Source organism: Physella acuta, unplaced genomic scaffold (genome assembly GCF_028476545.2).
Source record: "Physella acuta isolate Inbredline_101_S28 unplaced genomic scaffold, ASM2847654v3 ptg000144l, whole genome shotgun sequence".
Taxonomy (NCBI): Eukaryota; Metazoa; Mollusca; class Gastropoda; family Physidae; genus Physella; species Physella acuta.
The window spans coordinates 782,501-794,857 of record NW_026731663.1 but is presented as its reverse complement, the minus strand read 5'-3'; the positions used below and the strand labels follow the sequence as shown (position 1 = coordinate 794,857).

The window sequence follows — 12,357 nt, the reverse complement described above, 5'->3', positions numbered from 1 at the left end:
CCAGGTCTCAATTTTATGTTTTCATCCTACTTGTCTATAGGTATAAAATAAACGTGAAGCAATGCTATAAAAAAATAATGGTTGTTTATTGTGTTTTGTATAAATCTAAATGATCCAAGAAGTCAGTGGCATCTGTTGTGTACTCTAGCACCAGTGTTGAGCCATTCAGTATAAAAGTAGACTGGTCTTCCATAAGCTCAGACAATTTCTTGTCAGCTGGAAGTCTGGCACCTGTGTCTGCATGAAACAAACAGAGTTTCTGGGGGAGGAGAGGGGCGTGTTTAAAGTGTGTGGACATTTGTTTTTCATAAAGGAGGCAAAGGAGCAGAACAGCTGTGATCAAACTAAAGAAAATGCTTTTAATAATTAGTGACAAAAAATTATGGTAGTTTATGAACCGGCCATAATAAATTATTTTTCTCAAGTAATTTCAATAATTTACACTAGAAATAAAATGACATCAAATATCTCTGAATCTATTTAAGTGATATTTTAAAGCTGAGATTGTGTGGTTTTGCATTTTTAATATATTTTTATTGAATAACCTAGCACAAAAATCTGGACAGGATGTGTTTAAATAGCAGTGTGGTTTGTTTGACCCAGTACCAAATACACAGAATTCAGTTTAACTGATGCCCCATGAAATTTTTGAAAAAAATCATATACAAAAACAAGCTTCAAATAGTTTTGTTACTATCAATAAATCAACTACAAGATGAAGTTATTTTCCTGCCAAAACTGGACAATAAAGTGAGTGAAAATGTTAAATAAACCGGGAGTGATCTCCCCTAAACTTTCTCGAATATTCTTATATAAAATAACAGGGGATGGGAACTCGGGCTATAGACATGATTTTTAATCCATTTTAAATACTTTAAGTTTTAAAAATAGAATAAAATCTCGTAGACAAATTAATTGCACACCAAGTGAACGCGAATAAAAAAAGCGCATAATAGTGCGCAATATTATTAGTACTTTTAAAATTTACATTAGTTTTTTGAGAAATCGGAAGTAGCGTAAATAAGTACTTCCGGTCAACGAAAAATTCTCAAAATTTGACAGAAGGTAGAGAATTAGATCTTTTACTTACATATCAAATTTCATCTATCTATCTGAAATAGTACTCAAGTTATAGGCTTTTGAAAAATTCAAAGTAGAAAAAGTACCACTTCCGGTTATCCGAAATCGCTCAAAAGTTGATACGGATCTACGATTTTGATAAAATACTTGTATATGAAATTTCATCAACCTAGCTGTAACGGTACTCAAGTTATCGTGTTTACACACGGACACACACACACACACACAGACATACGGACAAGATTGCAAAATTATGTTTTTCCGTATCAGTGAGATGTAAAACGTCGAGATTTGCAAAAATCTCGATTTTTTTTTTTGCACGATTACAAGACTTTCTCTATACTTCGTATATACGAGAAAGTAAAAAAATTGTCTTTACCTTTTCTGCACTTGTGTTATTGTTGTTTGTTACAGATGCCTTGTCAGCACTATAGTCAACCACACGCCCGACAGACCAGACCTGCGGTACAACAACCAATTTATTAGCGGAAAACTATGTTGATATCTTCAAAACTTTAGGCAATAAAAAATAGATAACCTACAGAAGAGACTTTAAAAATGTACAAGAACCTTTGAGAAAAACAGGTGTAGAGGAAGCTTCTTGGATTCCAGTGGCAAGATGATTCTAAAATAGACACGTTCACTCAAGCCCTGGTCCCCGACTGCTTTCTCTTTCATCTTCATTAAGGCAACTTTAGCTGCCATTTGAAGGGCCTTGGGATTCAGTGACTTGCTTCTAGGTTGGATATTCCTCTGAGCTTGAAAAATACAGTTCAAGTAAGTAATGCAGGGATGTAAAACATGTATTATAATCAGAGTATTTACAGAATAAAAATAAGAGAAGATAATGAAACAAACAAGATCAGGAGAAATACTTTTTAAAACTTCATAAACAACAAATACTTACCAAGTATCTGTTGAACATGTTGTGTTGTCTTAGTAACCTCTGGAGCCTTCTCTGGCAACTTTATACAGCTGTGGTCCTCTTGTAATCTGTGGCTGAAAATACATTGTGTCAGGTGGAGAAATATTTTAAAAATAGCACATCAGATAGAAGAGATGGGGTTGATGGGCTGAGCTGAATTTCGTCTAAATCAGCATGTATCATCAGCATAGCTGATATAAACAAAATAATGATAATTAAAAGAGGCAATACATTAAAATGATATAGGCCTTTCTATGCCCCAAAAAATAGATAATACTTTTAAATATTAAGGGGATATGCTATGTTTTTTTCTATTTTTTACAGTTTAAGATCTAAAGCCTTTTGAATACTTTTATCATATTTGGCATATACAAGTAATTATTAAACAGCAAAAAAAGGGTCGAAAACAATTTTGGTTGTCATGGAAACCCAAAAAAACCTCCGCCATTTTGAATTTTTCGGTACTTTTAAAAATACTAAGGCTTTTTTATTTATGCACCTGTAGCAATCAAATTTAATCTGCTTATATTTCAGTATATATTAAAACTTTTGTCACGACAACTTTTTGAAATAATTACTAGTAAGAATTTTACAAGGTCTAAAAAATCGTACCCTTTTTAGTATTCAAAAGTTTCAAAATGTGCATATTAATTACCAAATACTTTTTTTCTATGAAAGCAATCACAATTCCCTCGTGACAAAAGTTGTATTTTCGCACCAAGAACAATTACTGAAAATATGGTTGGCATTGTTTAATAAATAAAAAAGTAGTAGGCTTTTTAGTGTTAAAAACCTGCGAACTGAGAAAAACAGCCAAAAGTAACGAAAACTAGGTCAGGAAAGTACCATATCTGTGTAAACTGCAAAGCCGATTGTAAGCTTTTGGTGCTTCCGAGGTGTAGGAAATTAAGTTTATTAAATACATGAGAAATCCAGCTTTCGAATGATGTCAAATACAATATAATGACGAATATAAAACTTTTCATAGAGAGCTTGTAAGATTGGGAAAATTTGATTATTTTTAAATTAATAGGGTCATAAAAATCGTAATTCAAACACAAAAAATATTTTTTTCTCTTTAAAGTTATTATTTTCTGTATACAAAAATTTACAAAGTATCCAAAAGTGCAAGAAACCCATCATGACGAAAAACAAGAAATTTTGTGATTTTTTTCCGCGCATATCCCCTTAAGCCTTTCAACTACATGTAACTAGAAAAAATAATTGCACATCTAATTACAAATAGATACAAGAACAGATAATTGCAGTAAACAATGTTTTATTTAAATAGGAAATAACATGGATAGCTTCAAAATTAATAATTTTTCTACAGGTTCAATTATTTAGTGCTGTAGTGTAAACATTTAATTCTTCAAATTTGCATGTAAAAACTTACCCCAGACAAAAGCTAAGCTCACAGTGATGACATATGATGGGAGCTAACTCTCTCTTCTCGCACCCAGTCCAGCTACATGGGTAAGACCTTTCGCCTGTGAACTCCAAGTGTTGAGCTTCTGGCTTAAAAAATAAAACATTTTCTTCAAGCAGACGTAACCCTATAAAAGATATGCTTAAAAATATATGATTTGTTAATTTAAAATTAATGATAACAAGCTAGTTATTTTTTTTACTTACAGCTGTACAGTTGTGTTGCTCTCTAGATTTGTGATTTAAGCTTTGAAAAAAATTTCATAATTTTAGTAATGAACAGCATACAAAAATTTTAAATAAACATTACTTTAAAAAAAGTCAATAATCTTAATAAAAAGCTTTTTATGCAAATTTAAGTATTTAATATTTAGTCCAAAAGACTGCAACAAATATAAGAATTCTTACCAAAATGTTTTTCCACAGCCACTACATTGAAAAGGGAGAAAATCTGAAATGTAACCATTTTTAAAATTTAGTCTATGTAGATCTAGTCTAGATCTACATAGATCTACTACTGCATAGTAAATAGTAGGGATTCATACAGTTAAGAATAAATCTCTATAGTCTATAGCAGGGGTCTACAAACTTTTCAGCCCGAGGGCCGCATTAATTGATAATATCAGTTCGGGGGCCAGTTTCTTCCAAGCATTCCCCCTCCCCAACTAAATATAATTTATATAGAAATATATACAGCCCTTGTGTTATGTTCATGTCTTCATGCACACCTCTAATGAACGCAAACAGTAGAGAGGAGGAACAGTGACTCATCCATTGCAATTGAAAAATGGCAAAACTTGCTTACATTTTTTGCACTTTGAGTCACACTGTTTTCACCACTGTCTGCAACACGGCGGAAAATGGTATTTGCACCAAAAGCTACATTTTCAAATTGTTTTGAATTTTCTGGGCAAAGTTCCTCAGCCCCCTCAAGCAAACATTTTTTTTTTGTGGACAAAAAGATTTCCGAGGGCCAAAGCCCGAAGAACTTAGCACTAAGATCGTATTTCGTACATTGGCCGGCCAATGCGCGCACTGGCCAGGAAGTATTGGCCAAAGTCCGAAGCGCTTAAACTTAACAGCTTATTTTGTACATTGTGCGCGCATTGGCGGGGATGTCCTGGCCAATGTTTTATCTAGACTAAGTTGTGATCACGTTTTCATTATTCTGGGTGCGGTTTCATTGTGAGTAACGTATTGTTTAGCTCTTGTTTGTATAGCATTCTATATGCAAGGCGACATGAGTCAAAATGGCCGTCAGACCATGAGACAGACATAGCAGATGGCTGTCAAAAGAAAAAAATGTAAATACATGTTAGTTTCCGACCACGTGCAACAAGACGGAACGTTCAAAAGACTTTGCCGCGTTCCTTGTAATTTGAACAATAGTGTCCAAGCGACTTGAGATGGCGTGGGCATCAGAAACCAGATCTTGAGAACATTGAACAAGAAATGGAGGTTGCCATAAATGCAACGACTTCGTCAGCTAACACATCTGCTGCGGTGGCGGAACGCCCAGACCAGTTGCGTGACAATAATGTGGCCAACAGATTCTGTATAGTTTGTGAAAAACATTGTAGTGCAGCTCATTCTTGTGGATCCTGTGGCAATGATGTCCATGCTATGTGTGGAATATCCATTGAAGCAGACGAAGGTTACGGAGGAAATATTACCTCCAGATTATGTCACAACAAACAAGACATCATGGAACACAGGTCAGCAGCTCATACTAGCTTGCAAACTCAAGGTGCTAAGTTGCTTAAAACATCAAATACAAAATTTAAAGATGCTGATGTGGGTCACAATGTACGCATCCGTGTTCCAGATGTTGACAGAGGTCGCGGTGATCCCCGAAGCGTGATTGCAGTTGTCATGAGTGTCGAGGGCGGTTTCTACAAATTAGGAACGGTACATTGTGTTCTAAAACAACTATATGCTAGAAGTAAGTTTTCAATTCTTCACGAAAAACTGCTGTTATTGTCGTCAGTTGGCACTGAGGAAAAATCACTACGAACCATCGCATCTTCACAATCATTGACTGGGGGCCAAGGCTACACTCGTTGCAATTGCACAACCAAGTGCACAACAAATCACTGCAAGTGTAAAAATAACAAGCTACTATGTAATTCTAAATGCCATAAAAGTTCAACTTGTTGTAACAAATGATAATATTGATTGATTGAGATTATAGTACAATAAAAATTTTTAATGTTTCTGTCATTTACTTTAATTAATGATCAATAAAAACTTAATTTCATGATCCTTAACGGCATAAAAAAAAAAAATCTGCACATGATCTTCTAATTCGGACTTTGGCCGGTCGTCCCTAGCCAGATGATCTTCTAATTAAGACTTTGGCCAGTCCACCATGGTCAGTCCCGCGGATTGGCCGGCCAAAGACTGAAATCAAGCAAAGTTATGGACTTTGACCGGTCAATCAATGGGAGGCGATATCGGCCGGCCAATCTGCGCATTGGCCGACTTCGGGCTTTGACCGTAACATATATATTTATATATATACAAAAACAGAATACAAACATTAGATGCTCATTTCTGGATTGATAGGGTTTTGAAAAAAAATGTCTTTTTTTTCAATTTGAACAAATTAACAATATATCATGTGTGTGAGTGCATTAGTGACATTAGTCTGTTATAAATTTTTTTTTAGATTTAGAACTAGTCTAGATCTAGACTCTAGATCTAGTTAATTCAATATGTTTGCTGTAACTGTAATACAGTAATACTCACTGCCTACCCTCTAGCTAGAGTCTAGTTTTTAGCCGGTCAAAAAGTAACTAATTAGAATTCTAGATCTAGAATCTTACTCTAGATCTATAATCTAGATCTATCTAGATCTAGAATCTAGATCTAAAAGACCAGTATGAGTAGGCCTAAACTGGCCCTAAACTAAAGCCTAAAGTCTAAACTTAGTGACTTAGTCTAAAAGGGTAATCTATCGTTTTGGGTACGTAAAATCGCCCGCGATTTGTAATGTGAAAAACAGGTGACTCCTTAAATTTTAATAATTATTTCACATTTTGATGAGGATTTATGTTTTTTAAAATATAAAAATGTTTCCTTGTTTCATTTATGTAATTGTTTTTAAACAATTGAATTAAAACTTTTCCGTAATAAATGAAGAATAGCGATGTTTCCAACAGATGCAACCATGCTCATTTACTATAGCAGCCATCTTGTCTAAGATTTATTTTTATAAGCTTTTAGCGCCAGATTCAGGGGGAAGCCACTCTATTTTACAAATGGCTGCTGTTTATATAGCAAATCTTGCTCTCAGACACTGCTGTTTAAAGTTAATTTCTGGCCTATATCGATATATTTAGCCATTGATTTAGGTTTATTATTCATTTATCTATAATATTTGACACAAAAGTATGACAATATACTTCTATTAAAGCCTTGACAATGAGGTAACGTTTTCGTACATAAATAGCCGCGGGCGATTTTACGTACCCAAAACGATAGATTACCTCTAAAAGTCTCTAAAGTATAAAAGTAAAAGTAGTGATTCAGTCTTTTGGCCTACCTAGTTGGTTACAAGATGTAAATTCGCAGTTTTTCCCTAGATGGGGTAGTTCCATTGCTATGATTTTCCAAAATGTATTGGAATAAATAATAATATTATGATGAAATAATTAAAGAAGGCAAATAACAGTCACAAACTAAAGAAAACTAATGAATGAAACAGGACTGTTTAGTTTAAAATATTCATAGTAGCTTCCCTTGATTTGAATTTGTTACGGAGGGGAGAGAAACTACTAAATTTATATCTTCGGAAATTATCTAGCTTGATTAGATCTAGATCTAGATCTATATCTAGATCTAGGTTTAGATCTAGAATCTAGATCTATATCCCGTTACAAAATATTAATTTTGCGAGTAGAAAGTAGATGGTCGGCTAAACATTTTTCTTTTGGGACGATAGGGTGTTTATGCGAGAGTAACAAACTGGCAAAAATGTGACGTCGTTTATAGACGATTGTAATTTGTAATCTGTTAATCTCGTTTTTGTTCTGTCGGCTACATTGTGTGTTTTAGCGCAATTTCCATTCTGGAGAATTGGGTTTATTAACTCGTCTTTTCTGGGAATGGATGGATGTGTGTTCGCAGCTTTAAGTCGTATCTCCTCCTCAACGAAGCAATATCGAGGACTAGTTCCAAAAGCAAATTTGTTAAGCAAGTTCCGAGGATGATTGTGGGCCAAAAAAATTCCCGGAATTCCTTCCTGGATTTCACGGAAAAGCCAAAAAAACTAAAAAAAAATGCAGTTTTTTACCCATATCTCGGCAACCAGACCACTTAGCGACTTGAAACATTTACCAATCGATTCCTGCCATAATTTAGAACAATATTGCCGAAGAAAGTTTTCAAAAATATTCTTTCGTTCGGTCACAAATTTTAAAATTACATAAACACCTACAAACCGATCGTTCTCCTAGCTTGAACGCACCCCAGCATTATACGTCAGAGCTATTTTTAGATAACATAAGGAAATTGCGCTAAAATTGTCACAAGACTTTTTAATTAACTTGTTTTTATTTCTTCAGAGTGCTACTCTAAATTTATTTTACATCATAGCGAAGCAATAACATACAGCTAATATATATATATATATATATATATATATATATATATATATATATATATATATATATATATATATATATATATATATATATCATTGGCGGAACTAGAAAAAAGGGGCCGTCCCCCCCTCTTATATATATATATATATATATATATATATATATATATATATATATATATATATATATATATATATATATATATATATATATATATATATATATATATATATATATATATATATATACTATCCGCATACCCGTGCTTCGCCACGGTGAATATTTTTTTAAATTAAATGAGATGTACAAACTTCGGAATAGAACAAAAACTAAACATAAACGCTTATACCCGTGCTTCGCTACGGTGTGGATATGTATATTAAGGTGACCAGAAAGATGCGCAACAGAATAATTATCATTTTAAAAATGTAAAAAAAAACACGTTTTCTGATTGAACAGTAAGCCCGAAGAGGGAAAGTACCGAACCTTGTTTTTATCAAATTACAATTACTAGGTTATGTCCCTTTTTGTACAAATCAATAGGAGTCTAAAATGATCAATAACATTTTTCCATGGATCAATTTAGTAATAATAATAATTGAATATTGTATTGTCATCGAAAACAAAGCTTTCCTGAAAATGTCAGCGCGCTAGCTAACTGGGAAGTGCCCGAAATTTTGATCGCAAGATTTGATGGAAAGACAAACAAACAAACAGACGCGAAAGCAAGTTAAAGAAAACGTGGGGGAAAAAGCGCAACGGGGAAAAAAGCGGTAAAAAATGCGCAAAGGAAAAAAGTACAAACAGAAAAAAGCGCAAACAGAAAAAAGCGCACACATAAAAATTAATGAAACCTTGAGTTTAAAAATGTTTACATGTCATTTTTCGTTTTAAATTTTAAGCCAAATCTAGTGACGCAACACTCGCAATTCTAAATTTAAAAAGTATGTAATAATACCAATATTTATAATGTCACTACTAGACGTATCAATTAACGCGCAGAACTAGATGATGAAAGGGTGACAAACTATTATATTTTCAAACTGCGTTCTTTCCGTTAGCAGTTGCCAATATCTTTTGTTATTTTGTGTGTTTGTCCATTTGCTAACTTTGTAAAATCCTTTTAACTAAAAAGCTGAATTTCCGTACCTTCAACAGTGTACTTTGTCCAAATGATTTATAAACACTTAATGGTGTCATCCCCCAGAGGCGTAGCAGCGACCCTCCCGGGGACAAATTTTCAATTTGCACCCCCTCCCTCAAACTTTCAATTTGCACCCCCCCCCCTCAAACTGTCGATTTGCACCCCCCATCTCAAAGTTTTCTCTATTTATTTTGCTATTTTTTGCCTTGGTGTCACCCCCTCCTAAATGGTGTCACCCGGTGCGGTCCGCACCACCCCCCCCCCCTCGCTACGCCTCTGATTGATGCTGACGCTATCACTGACACGGTCAAATGGCGAAGTCGTTGCCAAGCAAATAACACTGTCATTGACGGACAAATGACATGGTCATTGGCATGGACCAATGGCATATACAATGATATCAACAAAGGCAATAATTTAATGAAACAACTCAATCGTTTCATCTACGTCATCCTACATGTGGGCAGAACAGCAACAGTTACGTCATTCTACATGTGAGCAGGACAGATAAGGATTAGATCTGAACCCACTTGTGCTCACATAGTTAAAGACAAAACTTTCTTTGTAACCAGGAAGTAAACAAAGGCGGGGGTTCAGACATTATCGTCAGATATTTAAATTAAGCCCGGCAAGCATTCACACAATCAACGCTAATGAGATTACATCTGCACGACATGCTCCACAATCTAACAGCTTAGATGACGTCAGTTGAAAAGCAATTAAAAAAACTTCATTAAGTTGGAGCTTATAGCAAATATAAAGTGAGAGTTGTCTGTGATTGTGGCTATTTGATTTTTATGGTAGTACTCTGTTGTGGTCCTTTTCTGTTTTTTGTGGTGCTACTCTGTGTTTGTGGTCCTACTCCGTGGGCGTGGTTCTACGTTGTGCTTGTGGTACCATGTGTTTGTGGTTATACTCTGTTGTAGTGGTCCTGTGTGTTTGTGGTCATACTCTGTTGTTATGTGTTTTTTATGGTGGTACTCTGTGGTTGTGGTTCTTCTCTGTGGTTGTGGTTCTACCATGTGGTTGTGGTTGTACCCTTTAGTTGTGGTCCTACTCTGTTGTTGTGGTCCTACTCTGTTGTTGTGATTCTACCCTTTAGTTGTGGTCCTACTCTGTTGTTGTGGTGCTACCCTGTAGTTGTGGTCCTACTATGTTGTTGTGGTCCTACTCTGTTGTTGTGGTCCTACTCTGTTGTTGTGATTCTACCCTGTGGTTTTAGTCCTTTTCTCATTACTTACCATGTGGTTGTAGCCCTACTGTACTTAATGGCCGGGGTTATATAAGCAGTTATAACCCGTCATCTCACCAAACTATACACGAAATTAATGTTAAGATTTGTTGAAACTAACTTTTTCTTTTAATTCTTAAGATAAAAAAAAGTCTAATCACCTCGATCTTTCCTTTGGCAGATCAGACAATTAACATAATTAGCCGAGCCTCTCATTATCTCATGAAACCAGCCCGCAGAGTTAATGAGTAAACATTAAAGTGTGTAGCTTGGCTGAAGTTAGACACACACACTGTGTAAAGTGGAAGTGTGAATGTGTGCAGAAATAAAACGCCATTGAACCCCCATGTGTCGTCATAAAGTATGTTGACGTGGTTTAAATCCTGTGTCTACGACAGGTCTGTCACCGTCTGTTTTTACAGTGTGACGCCACTGGGGTAGGATATAGTCGGTGTACACAGCTCATCTTACTTGTGAAGGAAACATACCTGTGTAAGCTACTGTATATATCGACTATTTACTGTTCATAAATATCTGCAACAGGAACTTAACACAGGTGATTAAATCAATGTCAACAATCAATTAATTTCTTTATTTTTATTCGAGAAGTGTTGAAAATTTATTCGGTCAAATATGTGTAACGATGTCATTTGTTATGGACCACCCCTTATATTCAGGGTTAGGGTAGTGCTAAGCAGCTATAATCTTATCAAACCCAAGCTGAATATTTTTTAGCGCAATTTCCATACTGGCAATTGCGTTTAATAATGCGTCATTTCTGGATGGATGGATGGATGGATGGATGGATGGATGGATGGATGGATGGATGGATGGATGGATGGATGGATGGATGGATGGATGGATGGATGGATGGATGGATGGATGGATGGATGGATGGATGGATGGATGGATGGATGTGTGGATGTGTGTCCGCAGCTTTAAGTCGTATCTCCTCCTCAACGAAGCAATATCGAGGACTAGTTCCAAAGCAAATATGTTAAGCAAGTTCCGAGGATGATAGTGGGCCAAAAATATTCCCGGAATTCCTTCCTGGATTTCCCGGAAAAGCCAAAAAACCTCGAACAAATGCAGTTTTTGGTCCATATCTCGGCAACCAGACCACTTAGCGACTTGAAACATTTACCAATCGATTCCTGCCATAATTTAGAACAATATTGCCAAAGAAAGTTTTCAAAAATATCCTTTCGTTCGGTCACAAAAAAATTAATTAAGGAAATTGCAATTAAATTGTCTCTAGACTTTTTATTAACTTATTTAAGATTGACTGTCTGAGTTCTGGGGACTTTTTTCTTTATAAAATTGATGAAATATATCACATTTAAAATGAAAGTTTTCATCAGTAGGGTTTTATTGTTTATAGTCTATTAATGATACTGACTCATTTGTTTATTATGTGTGTTACAAATTGAAAGTTTTAAACATCTTCATAGTCCAGTTTGCAAAAATTGAGGTCACTGTATTGAAATAATAGTTTTTAAAATAAACCGGGAGTGATCTCCCCTAAACTTTCTCGAATATTCTTATATAACTTGATATATAGACATGATTTTTAATTACTTAAACTTTTAAAAGTAAAAATGGGAACTCATGTAACAATATTCTGGCTCAAATAATAACCAAAAACTGTTGCAACTTAAAAATATAACAATACACTGCTAAAAATACATAATAATTTTTTTTTTTTAAGTTTGTTTTTTAAAACATAAACACTGACATAAATTTCTTAAATGTTTAAATTTCAACAGACACAAACAAGGTCTGCAATGTCACAGTACGGTCACCCCCATTACCCACAAGGCCAGGCGGCACCACCTTACCCCCAGCCTAGTGCCCCAGGAGGAGGTAGGATTATACCACAACTTTATAATTATTTTCTCATTCCTGTCCATTATACCAGAGGCCTGAGAAAACACAGTGTTTGTTA

General features: G+C 34.9%; 2 protein-coding genes across 2 annotated transcripts in view; one reads left to right on the top strand and one right to left on the bottom strand.

Moving 5' to 3' along the window:
* Positions 1-70: 70 nt before the first annotated feature.
* LOC131935378 (AN1-type zinc finger protein 1) lies at positions 71-7,150 on the bottom strand. The gene is made up of 8 exons (XM_059291755.1): positions 6,978-7,150; positions 3,842-3,884; positions 3,641-3,680; positions 3,402-3,523; positions 1,988-2,079; positions 1,651-1,838; positions 1,460-1,540; positions 71-259 (listed from the first exon to the last, which is right to left on the bottom strand). Exons 1-8 carry the CDS (start codon positions 7,030-7,032, stop codon positions 86-88), a joined length of 795 nt encoding a protein of 264 aa, XP_059147738.1. The 5' UTR covers positions 7,033-7,150; the 3' UTR covers positions 71-85.
* Positions 6,599-12,357, top strand: part of LOC131935375 (putative tRNA N6-adenosine threonylcarbamoyltransferase) — a 325,139-nt gene continuing 319,380 nt past the window's right edge. Inside the window, exon 1 of the mRNA XM_059291752.1 lies at positions 6,599-6,786. The gene's annotated coding sequence lies outside the window, so the exon portion shown is untranslated. The remainder of the gene's footprint in view (positions 6,787-12,357) is intronic.